The sequence below is a fragment of the Malaclemys terrapin genome, chromosome 3 (assembly GCF_027887155.1).
Source record: "Malaclemys terrapin pileata isolate rMalTer1 chromosome 3, rMalTer1.hap1, whole genome shotgun sequence".
Taxonomy (NCBI): Eukaryota; Metazoa; Chordata; order Testudines; family Emydidae; genus Malaclemys; species Malaclemys terrapin.
Window position 1 is genome coordinate 64,648,630 of NC_071507.1, and position 23,499 is coordinate 64,672,128.

A 23,499-nucleotide genomic window follows, 5' to 3' on the forward strand; every position below is an offset into this window, starting at 1 on the left:
AGCTAAAGGTCAGCCTCACTGCCACAACTGACTCTCAGAGCTCCCCAGAACGTACCCTGCAGTCTTCTCTCAGGACATTTACCCTGAACTCCCACTGTCCGGCTCCACCTCTACTTGTGTGAATTTGATTGGAGGTAAAATTTTCCAGTTTGAAAAGTGACTTAATGATACAAAGGATCCTGAGTCCCATTGACTTTCATTGAGACTCGGGATAAATTTTCCAAAAGTCATGCAGGCATTTGGGAACCTAACTCTCACTGAAAGTTAATAAAACTTGGGTCCCTAAGTTACTGAAGCATTTTTGAGGAAGTTACCTTGCTTCTGTTGTGCCAACCTTCTCACTGCCAAATGCCTTGGGAGCACAGATGCTCCTCTTCATTCACCCATGGCCGATCTTTGGGCTTTAGTTTCTCTGTCAAAGACTGCTACTGCCCGGTTATGAAGCACTCAGACCTAATTAAAAACCAGGTCATGAAGGCTGATGTCAAGATGAGGAACCTGCCCCTTGCTCGAACTTTAACCAATGAATCTTAAATACAAAGTCAGCAACTTTACCACGAGTTACAGAAGCGTCAGTAGCATTGGCACTTATATAATCTTTTCAGACATATTGAGGATGAGTCCATTATATATCATCCCTGCAACATAGAGTGGGGGAAAAAAAGAGTACTAATGTAAAGCAATCCAGACTTTGCCCAACCAGAGAGGCCAGATTGCAGTTTTCCAAGAACGGAAAGGCTGCTCCTACTGTAACAAGTATAGAAAAGAACAGATTGCAGCATGTATTTGGAGGTGCAGCCTGCAGAGATGACTGGTCATAGTGTGAAATACTCTCTCTTGATCAAGATGGAGCACTGCATGCGCAGACTTGTTTTCTCTGGATCGCACCTCTATTAAAATAAAGGTGCCTGTGGGCTGTATTATAGAACTCCAATACTCCTCACTTGGTATATAAATTGCACTTTGGGGTTCACTGATCTAGAGTCAAACTAGCCCAATAAATCTTGGATTGTTTGTTTAAGAGTGTAGGTGCAATCTTTTGGAAAGCTCAGATCTGGACATCTGCATGTTTCACCCAATGTCAGCACCTTTTATGGAAAATCACAAAGGCTAAGTAGAACACAGTATTTTGTCAAAAACAAGTCACCACCACATTTCAAGCACTGATGTATTTCTGCTGTGACAATTTGTCTGTCTGAATACAAGATATTTGGTTAAAAAGATAAATAATTTTATGAACATTTATCTGAAACAGCTTCACTGACATGTTTGTTCCTGGTGCTAAAATATGGAAAAATCTGCCTCATTTCTGTAGAAAAATGTTTTAAATTTATGATTTCTGTTTCCAGAACAGCTAATATCCCAGGAAGATGAATTGTCATTCCAATCAAATATTGCTGTGCCACTGACTAGCTGATGGAGAATAAACCTCCCAACAGAGGGAAAAGACTTTAAAAATACAACAAATAATATAAGAAAAAGCCAAAAGGAAAAAATCAAATGAAAATCACAACTAACAAATGGGAACAAGTTCCCTATGCAAGAATATGGATATAGGGAAAAATCCACAAACAAAAGTGGGGGAAAAAACAACCAAAATAATAGAAAGTGTTGACCCAATAAAAAAGTAGTAGCTTTAAAGCCACAAATAATATTTATAGCAACATAGGCTAAGTTAATAATAAGGTTAATCAAGGCTTCTACATCAGGACATAAATAGATCACTTATCCCCCAAATCTCTTATCAACTGCATTGTGAAATTGAAAAAAATGTATTTTGATTTTCTTTTTCGTGTTTGTTAATTATCAGGTATTGGTGACAGCCAGAAGCAGGATGTCTGACCTGATAGACATTGTGCCACAGAAAACACAGGGTCCTGGAAATTGATATGGATTGAAACCTATTCCGCACTGGAGCAATGTTTCTGTAAGACCACTGAAATTAATTTCAGTTTTGTACTTGAAAAAAAGCACCCTCTCATTTGTGCCCACCTAAATTCTATGACATATGCAGCTCTTTTGAATACTTTAATTTCTTCATTCTGCACATACTTAACATTGTATTTGTCTGAACTGTATCCAGGATACTGTCTTTAGCCTCTTTTCTTCCCACTCCCGTTGATATTGGTTTTGTTTCCTCAAGTCTAAAAATGTCAGCTAGACGTTAAAATTATGTTGGTTTGCACTACTGAAATAGTGTTTTGAAAAGAATATTGAAGAGTTAATGTCACGGGATAGCATGCTGCAGAGGAGCTCAGAAATTTTGCATAGTGTGGACTACCTCCCCATCCACTGGTGAGCACGCAGACCATTTCTTCCCAGATTGGTGTTTGTTACACCCTTTGTGACAGCTGCAGCAATTGCTTACATGGGAAAGAGACGTTAGGAAGAATTCAAAATATTTGAAGCTTCTTTTAAAGCAATATAGCACATGCAGAGGAGACGCCTATATGTCAGCCCACTTGCTGCTGACCACTACAGAGGGCTGCTGCTGATCCACAGACCAACTTACTGTATTGTAAATAAACAATTTCACATAGGGAGTGGGAGGTTGCCATGTTTTAAAGATAAAAAGCTAGTGTTGCTTAATATACAACTTGTTTATGGTCACAGTAATGATAGCTGTACAAATAGCTCTTGTAAAATGCTTTTTATCTGTAGATCTCAAAGCTCTGTCTATACTAGTACTCAGTTTTTACCTGTTCAGAGCAAGGTTTTGGATATGGTAGTAAACATGCCTGAGCCATTTCTGCACCAGTTCTCTCACTGTCAGGAGCTGAAAAATAGGAGCTACTGTAGACCCTGACACAGTCAGCATTTTATTCTTCACTCCGCTATTAGTTGCATGCATGGATCTAAACCTAATGTTGTGAAACAGAGTTTGACCTGTTAAATGGTATTGCAAGTATCCACGATTCCAGTATCCAGCTGCTGGCTGTATTTCCCTTACTTAAGTTAGCAGCAGAAGAGTGGGTGCAGAAAAGGATGCTCCGCAGTGATGTGTAACTGTACATTGACTGGAATTCAGAAGTGAACTAGTGAGTTGTACAAAGGCATCATCAAAAAGCTGAAGTCAAACACATGCTTGAAAACCACCAAATATGAAGGGGAGCAAAAATCTTAAAACAAAATTATTGCTTTTATTTTTATGAAGCAAACTCTTGTAGGCTGCTCAACCATTTCTGCTAATCTTATGGCTACTCTAGGCTGTGCTATTATGAGAAAGCTTGGCATTATGTTTGTGGAAATAGGACATGAAGTCTCAGGACATGCCAGTGATGTATTGATAAGTAAAGGTAAGATGCTGGATGCAAACTTTTCACCTTTTTGCAAGGTGACTGCAGAATTCAAAGAGCAGCATAAGAAAGCGCAGACTGTATGGTGTAGATCGGTCAGTGGTGAATGATGGGCAGATTGGTCTAAAAGTAAGACTACAAATTATGGGGGAGATTTTCAAAAACACAAATGGGAGTTTGGTACCCTGTGTGATTTTGAAAGTCTCCCTCTGTTTTTAATATAGAAGAACCCACTTCTTTTTGGTACAACACTAGCCAGAAGATAGTTTGTGTTAAATTAAGAGAGAGTGACATTTTAGGCAACTGTAATGCGAAGACTTTAAGGACCACATTGTTCTAGTCAGTCTGTACAGCTCAGTGATAAAGAAATGCTTGTTTTGGAAAAGATTTTGACCTCATTACTTTATGCAACTGGTACACTAATGAAAGAGCATGGAGAACTTTTGGGAACTGATTAAAGGAGTTTGACTGCTCCATGGGTATTGCAAAACATGATGATTTTATAGCTTGATAATGCATCAGCTCCCTCCCAGGTACTGAGGCTCAGAAATGTGAAGATGCACTTTTTACTACTTCACACCACCTTCAAGACTTAGCCACCTGATGGTCAAACAATTCAAAATTTGATAGCGCTGTATCATTGCCAACAGTTGCAATACTGGGCCAAAGTCAAATGCAATTTAATTATTGGAGTAAAATAGTCATACTATTTTTGCACTCACACCATTGTATAACTTCAATTGATTGGACGTTCATAGAGGCTTGATTCTGATGTCATGTGCACAGGTTTTATACCTGTGTAATTTCACTGCATCCATTTCAGTGGCACTACTCCTGATTTACAAAAGCATGTGAGATCAGAATTATATCCCCTGTGCAAAAAGGTACTCACCAGAAGAGGGTCAGTCATTTTGCCCACCCACTTAATGTCAAATTGGTGCAAATTACATATTTAAAATAAATTATGGTTAGCAAGAGCAGGACTTTACATTTTCATTAGATAATTAACCTTCATGGAACAGATCCTCAGCTAGACTAAGTTTGTGATAGTTTGAGTGGCTTTGCTTGAGCTGTCACAATTCAATCCAACTGAGAATCTGTGTGGAGTTTTGGCCCCAAAGGAGTATTTTTCTGGAAAAATTATTTGTATCTAAAAATGGAGCTATATAATGGAAACAATTTTACAGTCTTAATTAGGGCTTTTGCTTCAATAATATAATACAAAATATAGTTAACTGGATTGTGAAAGCCTACGGTAATTGCTAGAGATCTGGGAATGTGATGAGGTATACAAACCTCACACTGGGCAAGCCCAGTAGCCCTGCCTCTTTAGATCTGTAGAGCATGCTCTAAAGAGAGGAAGCTTAAATGCACCTCAGTCACGGACGAAGACAGACCTACTCTGAGGGATCCTGGACAAGGCTGCTGAAGAAGCCTCACCAAGAGGAATAGAAGTGCATGCTGAGCTGAAGGTTTGGTTATCTTTTCTTTTGTTACCTTGTATTGGACTTAGAGCCATGGAAGAGAGACAGATGGTAGGAAGGGTAACTCTGGTGCCAGACACGTTTGACTTACATAGGGCCCTGAGTCTGAGCTTGCTGGAGGGGCATAAGCCATATTTCAATCTCACTCCCCCTTTGATAAGAAGAGGGTGAGGACATTGCAACTTGAGGTGAAGCTACACCTCAGGTGAGGAACTGGACTGAAAGGCCTTCCTGCTGTAGGTGATACTGGGTGCACCTTCCCCTCCATTACATGGAGGATTCCACTAAGTGGGACTCATTTAATTTTGAAGTGTGTAAAAAGAATTAACCTCATGCAGGTTAAGGAAAGGTATTGTAAATAAATACCAGTCTTTAGAGAAACTTACATCTCATAGTCCTTTGTTAGCATTCCACTTCATAGTGTAAGATAATATCAAGGCAGGAGAAGTTTACCAAAATGTAAATATATTCCAATGTTCACCTGCTTGTTTTGCTTAATATTTAATTACAAGGATTTCCCTAAGGTAGCAAATAGGCCTGCTTAATTTGATACTTTGAAGTCCAGTAAGTATTTTGACAGTTATGTGCAATCAGGACAGGCCATGGATTAACATAACATCTCTTAAAAAGAAAACCAGGTTGTTTCAGCCAAAAAGGTCTCTGCAGACTTATAAACACACAAGTATTTAATGTTTCTGCTGAACACCCGCATAAGGACATGACATCAAGTTGCTGGCATTTTTAATTATTAGAAATGATGCATTTTAAAATAAAGAAAAAGTTGAATAAGTCCAATTTGATATTTATAAACAAAAAAAAAAAGAGGGTGAAAGGACTTCGTTTCTTGCCTCATTTAGAATATTGTTAATATAGCAGGTCTCTAATTAATGTAATATTACATATCTTATCTAACTGTGATTTAAGGTAATACCAGTATGATTTGATTTGTCCCTCAAGGACTACTGAAAATTAAGAACCAATAGCAGTGCATGTTGTGTTAGCCGCAAGACTTATAATTATTAATCCAGCCAATAACTGATTTTTTTATGATGTATGCATGCAAGTATAAAATGAAAAATATACTTAACTGTAGAATGTAGCAGTCCTATATGGCATATCCTTAGCCCTTGTCAATGCTTAATTTATTTTTAATACATATGCCTTTACTATGTAAAATCAGACAATTGTTTAAAAAAAATCCTTTACTTCCAGAATAGCCTTTTAAAACAATCAAGACAAATTTTGGAATACCATTAGTTTGCACAAAATAACTAATAAAAGATAAATTCAGAAGTCCAGATATTGGCATGAGGTAAAACCATGTGCATTTATTTAATCTGCATTTTAGAATTAGTAAGCATAAAATTAAATACGTTGACTGTAATAATTCAGTCATACAAGTGCAAGTCTCCAGCTATAACGTATTTTATGGCAGATCATTTAAAAAAATGTACCAGTAAATCATAAAAGAGGGAGCATGTCCATTTAACTTTTATTGAAGTATACAGGTTTTCTTTAGAAATCAAATATGAGCATGAAGATATGGCCGAACATAAAATCTATCAAATTCAGTGAAAATTTTCTGACTTTAAATAGTAGCTGTAAGAATGACCAATATATATTCTTTGTTACATCCGCCCTCACTCTACAAGTAAAAAAAAAAAATAATAAACATTCAGTAAACATTCTTTCCTAAGGAGTTTCCCTTATATATCAGTGATTTATCCATTTCTCGTATACATAACTTTTTAAACATACCAATCAGTGGTTCTCACAATTGAAAAATAAAAGCACAAAAAAGTTTACACTGTTGTACAGGTAAATAAAAGATCATCTTGAATTAAACTGTATATCCTTAAGGGCATAGTATAGTTTCAATTTCATTACCTATTACATAATTAGCTTCTTACATACAAATATTGACATATTTGGCTTGTGCTTCAAAGCCTCTGTATCTGTAAAGTCCATGTCAATGCCACTCATAATTTGAAATCACTGGAGATGTCTTTACTGCTGCTAGGTTTAACCTGGTCATGCAATATCGTCTCCTCAGAACTTGTTGTGGCACTGCATTTCTCGGTGGAATCATCAGAATCTGGATCCAAGCCTTCAGGGCAGGGGAGTTTTAAAAGCTCTTCACGGAGTTGAGCTGTGTGACGCTGTATGTACAGATATTAAGATACTGATTAAAACATCGTTACTTTTCACAATTCTTCTAAGAGTAATTTTGATGCATATTATCAATCAAATAATATCCAGGAAAAATATATAATACAACAGGCTCCCACGAGTTGAAAACTATTTCTGTGGCTTTCAACCAGTTCAGCAATAGTAACGGGTGCAGAAATTCATATAACCCCAGAGTTCTACTGAGGGTGAAGTAAAGGGGACAATGGGACGCCAATCTGCAGCAGCAGGGCATTTGGGGTCAGGAAGGCAGCAGTGAAAGTGTCCTGGTTTGTCCTCCTGTGCATCACAACTGTGTACTGTCCATGCTCAAAGTTGATGCTGGGCAAGGCAGGAAAATTTTGGATAATTAGAACTCACCATCTATAAAAGGGTTATGATAATACACATGCTACAGAGATATATAATATAAACATTGTGGACATTTCTCTAATCTGTTCACCATAAAAAGCAGTGACCAATTTAAAGCTCAGTTGCATTGAAACAATGTCATTCTAGCAACAGAAAAAGTGTTTCCCAGTAATAAAGCCACAAATTCTGCTCTTGTCCAAACAAAAACCAAAAGTTGTTAAGTATTATATATTTTGTTACTGAACACTAAAATTGCATTGGAATGTTAGATGTGCCAAGCCTCTTAAATGTAGTGTTATTTGCTTATCAATTTATGATTTTGTCTATGAAAGGAATTTGTTTTCTGGGAAGCTTCCCTTTAAATCTGTATTGCAGATTGGTTATAGTACATCCCAAAATAACACCAAACTGCTATAAAAGCCTTATGAAGAAAATTGAACTCTCACATTTGCATGGGGTGGAACAAACTACATAAGACGGAAATAAATTTCATTTGTAAAATATTTCATAAATGATCATCAAGAGATGCATTGTGACTGTCAGTTTTACAGTTTATTTTAAAGCTTCAATCATGTTTCAATTTTTTTTTTTTTTTAAATATTGCTATTTTTGCTTGTTGTACTCATACATGCAGGATAGTTTCATTAAAGTGAACTGTTGCTTCATGTTACCGGTCATTATATTAGCATGCCTCACCTTAAGAGCTGCTGCGTGATGAGACATAGTCCTGCCTACCCGTTTGTCACTGCTGTACTGCTGTATATCTGCTATCCACTCCTCACACTGGGCCATGATCTCCACTCTTTTCAAGTAAAAATGTTTGTGTATGACCTGTAAGAAATATACAAGATAAGAAGAAAAAAAATTTAATCACTGGCTTCCAACAACCATATGCTTTTAAGAACAGCAAGACTGAGTTTTGACCTAAAAACGTCAAGTAGATCAGTGGTTCTCAATCTTTTTGGGCTCAGGACTAATTTGCAAACCTTGATAGCCTATCATGACACAGAGAGACCTCTACCCCCAGAAGCCCGCAGTCCCAGTCCTCACCCCCAAACCCTCTGCAGGGTTGCAGCAAGGGATTGGGTGGCCTCAGAACTAAGATTCCAGACATTACAGCTAGGGAACTCCCTAACTGGGGGAAGAGCAGTGAGCTGAGATATTCCCCCCAAAAATACAGCCCCTCCTCCCCCAGTCCATGGGGGCCAGGATGGGATTTGGGGGCAAAGTGGTCTGGGGGGAAAGTGGAGTGGGGCTGGGCAGCAGGATGGGGCATTGAAGAGAGGATGTTGCAAGGCGGAGGATAATTTAAGGGGCCAGTACTTACTAGAGAATCTGACAGCACTTGAACCCTATGATTCATTCCCTCTCAGCTCCTGTCCCATAGGGCTGGTGACCTCCAGAGTCACTATGGCACTCAGTTTTGGGCTGGCTGGACCAAATTTGTGAATGGCTTTATAACCTGGTGCATAGGGTCGCAATGCCAAGAGGGGAGGTTAGCCCAGCCAGCCCCAGGACCCTTTTGTGTGTTCTGGCTACCCAATTTTGGGTCACAATCCACAGATTGAGAAATCCCATGCAGATGAGAACATTGTCACAGGTATTTTGTGTTATATGGATGAAGATTAAACAAAAGCCTAAATACAATACCTTGCTGGATGCTAAAATATTGACAGTAAAATGGTAGCCAAATTCCCTGACTGCACAGAAATCCCAGATGTATTTACAACACAGGGCATACATTTACACACAAATATTTATTAATCTGGAAAAGAACAGATATAATACATAGGGCTTTTCATGAGTTTTAAAGCCACTGCCCTCAGAGCCGAATGTGTTTGGTGGAAGGGGGAAGAGCACCAATTAGGTCTCTAGTCAGTGCCACTTTCTGCCTGAACAGTAAACAGGTAGGCAGAAGAACTTGTATTAGCAAGTGAGTATGGAAGGTGGTCAACTGTGCAGTATATTCTTCCCCAGAGCTGGCCATGGAGCATCAGCTAGCGTGGAAGGGGGCAAGGCCACAGTTATGTCACCTTGCGGTTACCACCTTTGGTGGTACTAAAACTCCCTGTAATGCTCTTGTGATTTTAGAGTTAAAGCATCAGCATTTAGGCTGCCCCCTACACAGGTGGGAGCCAAAATCTGAACTTATACTTATTTTGGTGTTCAAAAGTAGAGACCACACAAAAGTAGTCCTAACTTTTACTAATGGTATGAGACTCCTAAGCACTGACTTTGTCAGAGATTTCTAAACCCTAAGTGGGGTCACAGATATGTAAAACTAGAGAACTACTCTGAAATAGTTTCCTAAAGAATTTTATCAAGCACACGATCAATTACTTCAAGGCTAAATATTTTTGCAGTACAGTAGACATAGGGCCATATTCTCCGCTGCTTATTTCATCTTTTCCTTATTATTCCTCATGGGGTAAATTAATAAACTCTATCCTGAGAGCTGTTTTCCTCATTTATAGCAGACACTATGAATAAACAGTGTGTAGAGTATTTAATTCCCTCCCCTACTCTTCCCCACCCCACTAATTGTATAGGCAGCAACCTAGTAGTGCCTGTTTTCCTTCTTAAGCTTCAGGTGGAACAGATGCTTATTTTATCCAAAAGGTTTTTGTTTGGTTTGACCAGACTAATTTATAGGGATAGCCATACTCCCTCTCAGCTAAGGAGCCAATAAGTCAAATAGATGCTGAAGCTTCTGCACTGAGAAAAACTGTGCCTGACATTTCAGCTATTCAAGAGAAGATTTTAGAAATTCTTTGTCCTTTGGGGACAACCTGAATGTTAGCTTCTTCAGCGATGACATAGAGGATTGGGACAGCTGCCAACATCATCAACATTCATCCCAATGTCCTCTGAGGGATCAAGCAGTTTTTTAGTTTGTATATATAGGATAGGAGAGAGAGAAGGAACCAACCCAGGGTAACTAATGGCTTCAGAGATAAAAAGGCTCAGACTACATCCCTAGTAGTAATTAAGTCAATAGCCGAAGTCTTTGGTTCCAAGACTTTCATTCTGAGAAAGCTGTTTGAGACAGTGTGTGTCATTCACTAAATATTTGTACATTGCCTAAGACAACAGGGCCCAACTTAGTTGAGGCCTCTAAGCACTACTGAAGTATAAATGACAAAATAAGCTCCCATTCAGACTACTTAGCAGGTGTCACAGAAGATAGTGCTCTGCTTAAAACAAATCACAGATGGGAAAACTCCATCACAATGGAAGTGGGACACAATGAGGCATCTCCTGTGCCTACTAATTTCTGAGGACTCTCTCAATGTAGTTCCCCTTGATAATCAAGGCTCTTGACTTCTTTCTGAAACCAGAGCGGGAGCCAGGGGATAGATGGTACCTCCCTTTTTCACACACTCAATTCTGCATAGGAAGCAGTCAGATGTGAACTGCTGGTTCTTAGACCTCCTAAGCTTCTGGATACCTTTGCATCTTAAATCTTACAGAAAGAATGGTCTAGTGGTTAAGGATGCTAGCTTGGAATTTGGGACACCCAAGTTCAATTCCCTGCTTCTATCACAAACATCCAGTATGACCTCGGGCAAATCACTTAGTCTCAATGTGTCTCACTCCTCAGCTGTAAAATGAGGAGAACAGTATGTTCTTACCTTATAGGGGTGTTGTGAGGATAAATACTTTAATGATTGAGATGCTTAAATACTAAAAGTACAGAACCTACTGTACACAGATCAGTGCATCCCTTGCCTTGTCTTTGGGTCAGGCAGTTCAAGAAGGGACTGGCACTGACTCAGTTTTTTTTTTTTTCAAAGACCGATCAGGAAGAACTGGGATTACAATTAACACTTTCCTGGACTGGAGAGTGAAACTAGCACAAACAATGCATCTCTCAGCTAAGTGCCCAGGCACTTGCTATGTGGATCAGGAATATCTTATTCTCTGGAGAGAGTACCACCTAAATTTAGTCTGTTGACTAGTATACGCTGGCTAGCATACATATATATTATGTTGATACTACTACCCGCAATATAGATTCCAAGCATTTAAGTAAATACATTAATTAAATAAATAAGGTAAAGTATACATATTAAGCATTAATATAGCTGCTATATAGCCCAAATTGACTTGTACTTTTATTACAACCCTGTTAACATACGCTAAGTATCCCATAACACCTTGCATTTGCTGAAGTAAGCATTTGGCACAAGCAGATAATAAACTTGTCAAAATCAAGATACATTCTTTCCGAGTCTTAGTACAAGCTAGGGAAGTACCTTCACGGACCAGTACCTGGAATGCTAATACCCAAAACAAAGATAAGGAAGGAACAGAACAACAAGTTAGGGAACTGGAACAAACTGATGGGTTGGATTTTAGTGATGTGTAACCTGTAAAATCATACCAGCTAAAATGTGCAACTTTGGGGAGCACACCTACTGTGTAAGGTGAATGTAACATCGCTGCACAGGACTCCTCTTTGGAGATTGGTATCATATAGAACGTTTTTTCCTGTACTATTAATAAACCTGACTGACACTGGTTATTTGGTCTCAAGTATAGTTCATAACAAACCAAAGTGTGGTCAAACAATCGCTTATACAGTATCAACAAGTCTTCTTCCCAGACGGAGTCTTTGGATTGGACTAAACCTGACCACGATATGTGAATTCCAAAGCAGGTAACCCAACGCAACACAGAACCTGATGCAACTGACCCCTTGGAACTGGGCTACAGAGTTAGTTATAATTACTAATCAAAATACAATTATAATAAAATCTGAAAAACTAATGCACTGTTTACACTAAAACTATACTTACATGGTTGATAAACTGATGATGGGGGGAAACGACCAAGGGAGTCATTTACTATGGTAAGAAACCTATGGGACTAAGGAAGCAATAGTTTATATACTCCTGCACTCAATGTTGGATTTTGCATGGAAGTATGTAAGGCAGCACCAAGGTTACTCGACAGAGGGATCCAACTTTACATAGGCACACCCAGAAGTAGGGATCTACACATATAATACTTGGAGAAGAACCACCAAATCTATTTATCATAGTGTCTTTTAAAGGCATTTTAGTTTAAAGAGAAAAACCTAGTGCTAGGCATGTCCTTGCTGTACTGCAAAGGTACAAAAGACATTTTCAGTGTAATATTGAGCTGCTCAATTATTCTACTGATAAATCAATGATTCAGCTCCCATTGCTAGTTCCAAAAATTACAAAATGCCTTAGTCAATGTCACACCTAACATAACAAGTAAAGTGGAAGAGGAGAAAGTCATGAGGTTGTTCAATTTAATTTTGTTAGTAGCAAAATATGTTATTTTATTCTTTTAGCGGCCCTTTGACCACAAAAGCCAGATACTTTCAAGGTAAAACATACGCTTTCTGGAGTTAAATTAGTATTTTATTATACTACCATTGTACAAAGATAAGTGCCCAATTTGTCAAAGATACACTATCTTTAGTGTGAATATTCTTTTCTTAGTCAGTGTGTACTATCAGATGTTTCAGAGAAGTCTATTAAGCCTGCTGTTGGAAGTGGTAGGAATAATGCATGGTTTTTACAAGTGACAACCAGCAGCTGACATTATGACAAAACTTAGCAACTTCCTTCCTCTTTTACATAAGAAAAAGGCTCAAAGCAGGAAAAAGTAAATGAGCATAAGTAATATGCCATGGGTAAAAGGTCTAGCTGGGAGTTGAACAGAATTTTTTTAAAACTATGTTCAAACTGCTAGAATCACGCATTCCACTTTTCTTAGATGTTAGGGAAGGCATCAATTCTCACAGTTGGGAGTTACGCTTAATTTGATATACACACCTTCACAGTTTAATAGAGGTGTGAAATTGTCCAAGAAAAAATATGACAAATATCAGATTTCTTGCTTGGCTGCATAGTTAGCAAGTTTCTTAGTAACATCAAATATAAATGAAAAAAGAGGAAAATCATAGTCTGATGATATCTTCATTAAAATGCTAAATGAAGATTAAATTAAACGAACTGTCACATGCCATGGACAATATACATTTTTGTGACATTTTTCAGACAGAAAACACACTAAATACTTTACAAACTCATGTATAAATTATAGGCAGTAATGGGAATCACTTCACCCATCACTATGGTGCAGCCAGCTCTGGAATGAAAAGCTGATCTGTTTAACTCTCAATAAAACACTTCTTTTCTATGGACTCTGATGATTGGTTGGTCAAACAAACAACTTCACATCTTCCATTAATGTCTGTACTGATTATTTTACTTCTTCCTTTAATCTGTCATCTATTTCTTCACTTGCCACATCTAGTAACAGACTTATAAGTGTCAATCTGTCTGGAGGAGTATAACCAGGGTGAAATCTTTTCTTTAATACCTCATTTTGCAGTACATTGAAGGCAATATCATTAGCAGAAAATTATCAAGTTCAAGATAGTTGTTTTTACGTCAATTGATCTTTGTCTTTCAAAGACAGACAGTGCCTCCTAAACCAAACTCGTGATGTTCAGAGCTGGAAACTGGTTTTCTCTACTTTTTGAAATGAGTACAAATCCTAGGTAGCATTTTAATTAACAGCTCAAGAACATTTATAATTTGCTTTTGAATTTTCTGTTTCCATTACTCTAGTCCATTCACTCACTTGTTTCCTGCCCCTTCCTTCCTTTAGGCATCTTGAGTTAGATAAATTAATACACTAATGTTTGGTAATCACTAAACCTTTAGTATGTATTTGCAGTATAGATCAGCAGATTTTGCATGTAATGCAGTTAGAACAAACACCACATCTGATGCTGTGAAAAGTTAAAAATACAAACTAGCTAAGCTTTACAGAACCACATTTTATCAGATTTTCCACTCCTCTTTCTAGACGTTTCAAGATTCTAGCAAACTCATCTAATAAACTCAACTCCACCAATGCATCAAATTTCTTGTTGTTTTCTAATAAGTATAGCAAGAACCTTGATATTCCCATCATTTCTCTTTCAACCTTTTTATATAGTTAATGTTCTCATTCAACAAGAAGGAAATCAGTGGGGAAATGTGCTCAACCTCTTAGATGTTGATAACACAAATGCAAGCAGTATGGGGAATAAACAGGAAGAAATTTAAGTATTAGTGCGTAAGCTAAATTACGACTTGACTAGTATCAAAGAAACATGGTGACATAAAGCTTATGACTAGAATATTGGTACAAAGGAATCCTTGTTCAGGAAGGGCAAGCAGGGAAAAAAGGCAGGAGATGTTGCATTATACATCAGGAATATATACAGTTGTTCTGAGGTCCAAGAGGTGAGAGGCAAGCCATTTGAAAGGCTCTGGGTAAAGATAAAGGGGGGAAAACAGAGAAGTGATGTCATGCTAGGAGTCTACCATAGACCACCAAATCAGGAAGAGGAGGGGGAATGAGGCATTTCTAGAACAAACAACAGAAATATCCAAAATGCAAGACCGGATAGTAATGTGGGACTTTAACTACCAAGACTTCTGTGGGAAAAATAATATGGCAAAACACAATCTCCAATATGTTTTTGGAATGTATTGGGGACAACTTTTTGTTTCAGAAAGTGAAGAAAGTAACCAGACGGACAGCCATTTTAGACTTGATTCTGACCAACAGGGAAGAATTGGATGTGAATTTGAAGGTGGAAGGTGGAAGACAATTTGGATGAAAATCAATTAGGGTGAAAGTGATCATGAAATGATAGATTTCATGATTCTAAGGAAAGGAAGGAGTAAGAGCAGCAGAATAGGGACAATGGACTTCAACAAACTCAGAGAGCTGATAGATTTTCTTCCCATGAGACCTGACCTAAGGGAAATGGAGTTGAGGAGAGGTGGCAGTTTCTCAAGGGGACAGTATTAAAGGCACAACTGCAAACCATCCTGATGGGAAGGAAAAATAGGAAGAATAGCAAGAAGCCAATATGGCTCTATCAGGAACTCATTAGTGACCTGAAAATCAAAAAGGAATCCTACAAAGAGTGGGAAACGTACAAATTGCTAAGAAGGAGTACAAAATAGCAGCACAGGCATGTAGGGACAAAATCAGAAATGCTAAGGCAGAAAATGCATTACATCTAACAAGGAAATAAATGACAATAAAAAGATGTTCTTTAAATACATTAAGAACAAGAAAAAGATGAAGGAAAGTGTAAGTCTTCTACTTAGCAGGAAAGGAGAGTTAATAACTGATGACATCAAGAAAATTGAGGTGTATAATGCCTATTTTGCTTCAGTCATCACTAAAAAGGTTAATTGTGACCAGATACCAAGCGAGGAAGTGTTTCAAGCACTTTGGAAGACAGGATTAGAATTCAAAATGACTGACAAATTAGAGAACTGGTCTGAAATCAGTAAGATAAAATCAACAAAAGGAAGGAAAAAAATTAGATGCCCAACTACAAAATGGGGAATAACTGGCTATGTAGTAGAACTGCTGAAAAGGATCTGAGGGTTATAGTGGATCACAGATTGAATATGAGTCAATGATGTGATGCAGTTGCAAAAAAGACTAATATTCTGTGGTGTATTAACAGGACTGTATGCAAGACATGGGAGGTAACTCTCCCACTTTGATTGACACTGGTGAGGCCTCAGCTGAAGTACTGTCTCCAATTCTAGGCACCACAAATTAGGTAAGCTGTGGATAAATTGGAAACTCCAGAGGAGAGCAACAAAAATGATAAAAGGTTTAGAAAACCTGACCTCTGCAGTAAGGTAAAAAAAACTGGGCACATTTATTCATGAGTAAAGATGACTGACTGGGGACCTGATAACAGTCTTTAAATATGTTAAAAGCAAAAGCCAGTGTTTACTTTGTTTCAGAATACCTACCTCCTTAAAACATGGTGAAGGGTTTCTGATTTGTTCAAGCATAGCCCACTTGACTGTTGCCTGTCGTATATTTCCATCATATTCTCTGGAACTCTGTGTACCACTAGGAGTACCTCTAGATCTTTCATATCCGGGTTCATTAAAATAGGGTTCTGCTACCAATATGAGGGACTGGACAGACACCAACACCTGTGGAGAGAAGCAGTTAAATAAGTAAATGAAAAATAATTCAGCCCATTACATAGTGACCACCACTTGTTTTTAAAATACATTATATATTAAAAGATTTGTCTTCATTACAAGAAATAGTTTATGACAAATTAATTAATGTATGTTGTAAAATATGAATATTTCATACGAGTGGGGAATTGTGGTAAATATCTATTTCATCTGAAACAATTACCATACTTATACTAAAAACCATCATCCACACAACTGTAAACCTAGTCCAAAGAAAAAATAAATTAGAAAACTATACGAACATAAATATGTAGCTACATATTACTTCCAGAGCTAAACATTTTTTGAATAAATTGGCCTGGCCCCACGTAGATTTTTAAGCAGTTTGAACAAACGAACAATGGTTTCTTTTATTACATTAAAAACGTAACCATTGTTAGTTTGTTCAAACTGCTTAAAAATCCATAATGGAGGTAAAAATTCTAGCTTTCAGGTCCAAGCGTAGCACAGATGCAGCACACAGACTTTGAGACTAAAAGACAAGCACTAAGTATAAACTGAATATTTATAAAATGAAACAGTCTACAAGTTACAAAATACACATTAAAATTAAATAGCTGAAGTGAAACAGCTTCACTATTACCTGTCACCCCCTGATTCAGGATTCTGTGGTTTTCCTGCAACATCGCCTGATATTGCCAATACCTAAAGCAACTCTCCCTAAATTAACTTAGCTATTAGTGCCAGGGTTAATTACTGCAGAAGAAACTCAGCTCTTCACAGATCAAAAGCAGCTAAAATAAACTTTCAAAGTAGTAAAAAAAAAAAAAAAAAAAAAAAAGTAAAAGTCCTGTAGGAAATACAAACTCAATGTTCAGTAAGCTGACTGCACATTCACTATTTATTTTATTGGGATTTATATACACACACAAGGTATCTAACCATATGCACTAGGTAACCCTCGAAAAAAAACTCAGAAGTACCTACATGAAACAACACTCCAACATACCTAATGTGCAGTAGTAACATTCAGTTAGACCCATGGCCAGCAATCAAATAGATATTTAATGCTAAACTCCCTCTCCAAAAATTCTCCTTCCTCACAATTCTCCCTTATTTTCAAATGCCTGGATAAATTTTGGCTGAAAAAAATATAAATTTAACAACCAATCACAAACGCAGGATTACTAAGAAAATTTCTGAACACTTTTGGCACAAGAAGCCTACTAAAACAAATGGCTGAAAATTATTACTTTAAAATTTTTATCAGTCTTTCTTAATTTTAATGTGTAAGTGCCTGTGAATTGCAACCCTAAATCTTTATTGAGGTACCTAAGTGGCCTAATTTTCAAAGGTGCTGAGTGCTTGCCAGTCCCACTGCAGTCAATATTAGCTGCAGGAACTCCGCACCTCTGAAAATTAGACATCTATTTAGGTGTTCTAATATGGATTTAGGTGCTTAACTCTAGGCATGCAAGTTTGAAACTTCTGATCAGTATCTAGTGCAAATTATAACCGTACGTCTAAGTAAATGGAAGTGAGTTAGGGCTAGTCTACACTGGCAACGCTCTCCCAGCGCTCTAAAAAACCCACCTCAATGAGTGGTGTGGCTCCCAGCGCTGGGGCACTGTTTAAACTGGTGCTTTATGGTGCTGCAACTTGCTGCGCTCAGGGGGTGTTTTTCACATCCCTGAGCGAGAAAGTTGCAGCGCTGTTAATTTCCAGTGTAGACAAGCCCTTAGTTTCAGTGGAATTCCCTATGTAGCTTACTACCACAAAACACTATACTCTATTTGACATGGAAAAAAAGCTTTGAAATTTAGGTGCAAAGAAACCATTTAAAAGAATAAGTAGATGTCTGATCATTCTCTTTTTAAAAGAAAAAAGTATTATTTCAAAGTTTTTAGATCTACTGATATATTAGCTATATAATATAATGTAACTTGGTACTTTAGTTATTTGTAAAGATTATGGTTAACTGAAAGGGTCCAATAGTCTTCTCAGACACACAAAATAAATACGGGGGCAGAATTTGGCCTTGACTTCCCTCTTTTCACCATCTGAACAAGAAGAAACCATTCTTATTTGAAACAGAAGCTTAAACAATCATTTAAAAATATTTTAATGAAGTATCAGGTGAATGAAATTAGATTTTTGTAGATCCATTCTCATTATTATTACATTGCTGATGATCTGGAGGTCATTCTAGCATGTGATAACACAAGTAGGGGTGGGTGAACTTATTTTGATAAAAATGATTCTTGTTGTTGAATTAATTTGCACCAAGAAGAAATGAAGGTGGTGAGCTGAGGGACAGCATAGTGTCTAGTGGACTGAGCAGGGGACTGGAATCTAAGAACATCTGAGTTATAGTCTCATTCGGCCTTTAATTCACTGAGTGATCTTTGGCATACTGCTTAAATCTGTCTGACTCAGTTCTCCATCTCTACCTCTGTCACTGGCTGTTTATATATTTAGCAGTTCAAACATGTTAAATGCTATTACAACATATCGTATAATCAGAACTGCAAAACAGAACCTCTATGAAAGTTAGCTGCCACTGCTGCATATGAAAAATACTTGTGAGCTTCCATTGAGGTACTTTTCTAATGAAGAAAATGTGTTATGTTTTCATCTCCATATCAACATCAAAAGTCATTTTTTTTTTCAAATAAAAATTCTTGTTTTTGTTGAATAAAAGTTAGACTATATTCATCAAAAATGTAGACTAACAAACATGGATTCCTCCCCCCAGGAATCAAGAGATACCAAAAAAGGGGTGGGTGGGTGTCTATGTTTTTAAGATTTATTAGAAGGCTGTTGTCTTGCTATCTAATTCTTTCAGTATCAGATCTTAAGCTGAGTCAGTTTATGGTTGTCCTATCTAATGGATGTCATGTTTCATATAAAAAAGAAAAAGCTATTTTATTTTGGATTCTGTTTATCTATAAAACTGTGATTTTTCTATTATAATAAAGAGTGGAATTTTCACAAGTGTTTAGAGTCAGCCTAATTCTGCTCCCCCTGAAGTCAATGGGAGCTGAGTTAGGCCAACTCTGAAAGCGTTTGAAAAATCCACCCAAAAATGCTACATTTCAAAACTTGTCATAAAAATCAATGTTGAACTCATAGGATTCACTATATAAAGAACACAAAAACCCTGCCATATCTACTGTTCAAACATCTTACATTCTGTGTATTTTAAAATTTAGACATAGTAGACACTGAATAGATATTAGCTATTCATGGCTTTGACCATTATGCATAGTCTTAATTAATAAGCAGATTTGCTGCTGTATATTGTTTTCAGTTACCTAAAATCTCTGAACTGAATTTTCCACTTTCATCTGTGTTAGAAAATTCTCTTACAGTGTTCTCTTACTACCTTCAAAATAAAACCCTGATAAAATAAAATAACCAGCAGACCACGGATTTCAATATAAAATTACAAACTATTTCTAAACTAGGTTTCTTTGTAACAATCAAATCTAACATTCTACAGAAACATACCACTAATGATTGCCTCCCCGCTCCCAGATGTAATCTGTAATTACATAAATGAATAAAGAAAAGGTCTGTTGAACTAAATTAATCTAAACCAAACAAGGGTAAAAGGCCTCTGGTGAACACAGGGTTTCTATCATACGCACCTTTATCCATTACATTTTTAGTTAATGTTTTCCAAACAAACGTTCAGTTTATCCTATTTTTCATCAATTAATGTTTACAAAGTAATTTGAAAATGCAAAGAATTATGGCCCAGATGGTCTCTATGTAAAAACCTAGTCTGGAGAACAATTTTGTCCAGAAAAAGCTAGTTAAAGTATAAAACTACCTCCAATCTGATCAGTATATAGGAATAAAAGCCAAGTCCTAATGGGAAGGACCTTGGGCAGAAAATCACTCTGTCCAAGAGAAAAAACACTTTGAGGTAAGGAAAGAATCAAGTGAGTGCCAGGAAACCCAAACAAGCTATTTGAGTGCATTAAAAGACTTTGCTATAGTTTTTATTTTGCATTTGTGTAACAACCGGTGAATTTATACAGGCTTTGTATTAAATTTCCATAATATTCTGCGCAAGTGTCTGTTTTATGTTAGTCAACTGCAAAATCCCATGCTTCCTGGTAATTGCTGGATTATTTTTAATCCCCATTCATTGCTGTGGCTAATATATGAGCTTTATTCAGCTGATTTATTAGGTGGTTTTGGAAGAGCTTCTTTATAGTTATGGATAGCACATACTTCATTTTCTCATCCATTTCTTACTATTTATGATAATATGAATTTTGGAGGCTGCTTTGCGTTCAACATAAACACCATGATATAGATGTTAAATGATTCCGGCAAGATAAGAGCTCAATCTCCCAGCTTTTATGTGCCTAGCCAAAATCAGCACCTGGATGAAAAGCAGCTGTCTACAGCTGAGCCAAGACAGGCTGAAATATTATGGGTAAGAAGAGGGAAGCACTTTGAAGAATTTGCCTATTCTATAATGTTTCTCACTAGAGAGAGCAATTGCCTTCAAATGGTTGTCAGTCAGTCTGCAGTCGGAATGCCCTTTTGGACTCCTCCGTTCCACTAGATGTTCAACTATCCCCTGCAGCAATTGCTGCCAACTTTCAGGTGCAGACCAGACCACAGCGCTCCCTTTTATGATCTCCAGGCTTGATTACTGAAACTCAAATATAGGAGTGAAGCCACACACCCTGAAAAAGTTACAGCTGGTACAAAATGTCCATCTGTTTAGCAACACAACTGACTGTAAGCAATCACCCCAGTTGTCTCCTTTCTGTGCTGACTCCTCACAGGGTACAGAGTCCAGTTCATGGTCTGTCCAAATATTTAAAACCCTCCAATGGAATTGGCTCTTGCTACCTGAAAAATTGCTTCTCCCTGAGACCATGAGCTCCCATGGCAGCTAAGATGAAACTGTTGACCAACAGGGGGAGGAGGCTTGTGAATGCAGGAGACAGAACTTTCACAGACTCTGCTCCTAGACTATGGAACTCACTCCTACAAGAAATGAGAATGACCAGTGAGTTACCAGTTTCAGAACAAAATTTAAAAATTTATTTCTCTGGCTTCACTTTTCCTCAATAATTTCTTCCCTCACCCACTTAGACACAATCATAAACAAGCAAGCAAATCCAACTAACACGTATTTCTTCTACAGACTTGGAAGGAAGGAAGGAATAAATAATGCTACTCCTATTTTTGTACAGCTGGGAGGCAATCAAATATTACCAGTGATGGGAGCCATTTAAGTACCTGAACAGTGCCTCTCGTTTTGGAAAAAAATCACACACTGAAGAATTACTTTACATGCAGTATTAAGTTTTGCAGGTGTGTTTATTTCCCAGTTTTTTTTTTTCTGTTATTCCAGGTCTTTTCCGCGATACAACATATAAACAGTATTTGACAGGTTGTGAGTTGGATATTCTGTATCTGTTATGCCAAAGGCCTCAAATTTAGGAATTATTCAACAGTCTAGACAAGACAGTCATGTACCATTTATTAGCATGAACAGTGTTCATGGGGTGTTGCACGCTTCATGTGTCATTAGGTTGATAATGTTCCAGTAGCTCAGTAAGCTTTTCACCGGATTGTGGTAATTTTTAGACTTTTTAGCAAAATAATCACACTTTGGGGCTAGTTAATAGAAATCCATTTATCAAATGTAAATTTCTGTTTGATTTCTTTAAAACATTCTACTTCTGGCCAAATTAGGACACAAAAGCTGACCACAAATACTATAATACCAGTTAACACAACTAGCAATTACATATTGACAATCATTATCTATCTGCACTCTTTACATAGAAAGATTGTTATGCTTATCAGTAACGATAGTCTCGCCTCTGGTCTGGGAGAAAGATAAACTTCACTGTAGACTTCACACTTTGCTACCAGTCCCCCTTGTGATACTGCCAGATGATGTGTGACAATTATGTTGTCCCACAGTTCTTATCATATGTCCAGCCATATTCACTATTTTAAGGAGAGGGAATATTGTGAGAATCAGAAATACCTTTAAAATCAGAATGATTTTGTTTAATTACCTCCCCTATAACTTCTTATTCAACAACTACAGTCCCCAGGATGTAGCATATTCATATTTTGATTCTGTCAGAAAGAGGAACTTTCCAAAATCACCATAGAATCTGGATTTCATTGAAGCAGATAGTAAAACCCTATGTCTCAATAACAATAACACAGATATCGTAGAATACATGGTAACGCTCTCCTGATGTTTGAGAGGAATCTCAAGCCTTAACTGTTTTAAACCCCCCTTCCCCCACCCAAAAAACTGGACTTTTCCACTTAGATATTTACAGAATGTTTTCTTGTGTTAAATTTCAACCTTCTGAAACCCCTGCAGTGCTACTTTACTGTACAATCCCATACACAGCACAAAAAAATATGAAGTTAAAAAACATGGATTCTTACAGAGAAGAAAATTTCATGTCATTAGCATACCAGGATGTTAAAGAACGTAATGGCATTTTGCAGCAATTATGTCCATGTTTTTTTTTTTTTTTTTAACCTCTTAACTGGTACTATGCTTTGCAGTCATTTCAAAATGCTAATTAGATGGAAAACTAAACTGATCAGCAACATTGAAATTATGTATTTTCCCCCAGAACAGTCCTTTAATAGGAATTTATTAGCAAAACCATTAACCAACACTTCTTTACAAGCATTACTGGCCATGAATCTGGTTAACTCCCTATAGTCACAAACCAGTATTCTTTATTAAATTACATTAGCCTTTAAGAGTATTAAAATGAGCTAACCAAGGCTGCCTTTAGCATTCTGAAAACTAATAATAACTATATGTTAGAGCATTGTGCTAGTTTTTTTAAAATCAGGAATTACCTATTCCTGTGAAATCAACCAGCTAAATTTAGCTGGTTATCTACACTATACTGATAACAATTTGTCCTATGTCTTGTATAATTCATTCGTCACACAGATTCTGCAGGTCTTTCCACAATATATGAAAAAAGAGGAACCCAAACCTTTGGCTATAGATATAAATATTAAATATATGCAATCTCACTTGCACATTCGCATAAATTATGCTGCTTGTAAACAGATTTTTGTATACTCAGAAGCAAATGTACAACGCATACGCCACCAAGAAATAAGAGAAAAAAAACAACAACTAAAAATAGAAAGAAG

At 37.2% G+C, this 23,499-nt stretch overlaps 1 protein-coding gene and 1 long non-coding RNA gene across 3 annotated transcripts in view; one reads left to right on the forward strand and one right to left on the reverse strand.

Moving 5' to 3' along the window:
- LOC128833546 (uncharacterized) overlaps positions 1-6,456 on the forward strand; it is a 49,610-nt gene extending 43,154 nt beyond the window's left edge. For both annotated transcript variants that reach the window (XR_008444269.1, XR_008444268.1), the window contains one exon: positions 1,811-6,456. This is a non-coding gene — a long non-coding RNA (uncharacterized LOC128833546). The remainder of the gene's footprint in view (positions 1-1,810) is intronic.
- BIRC6 (baculoviral IAP repeat containing 6) overlaps positions 6,256-23,499 on the reverse strand; it is a 310,956-nt gene continuing 293,712 nt past the window's right edge. The window contains 3 exon segments of the mRNA XM_054021501.1: positions 6,256-6,939; positions 8,015-8,149; positions 16,138-16,326. Of these exon segments, the coding sequence (XP_053877476.1) occupies positions 6,760-6,939; positions 8,015-8,149; positions 16,138-16,326 (504 nt within the window). The 3' untranslated portion in view covers positions 6,256-6,759.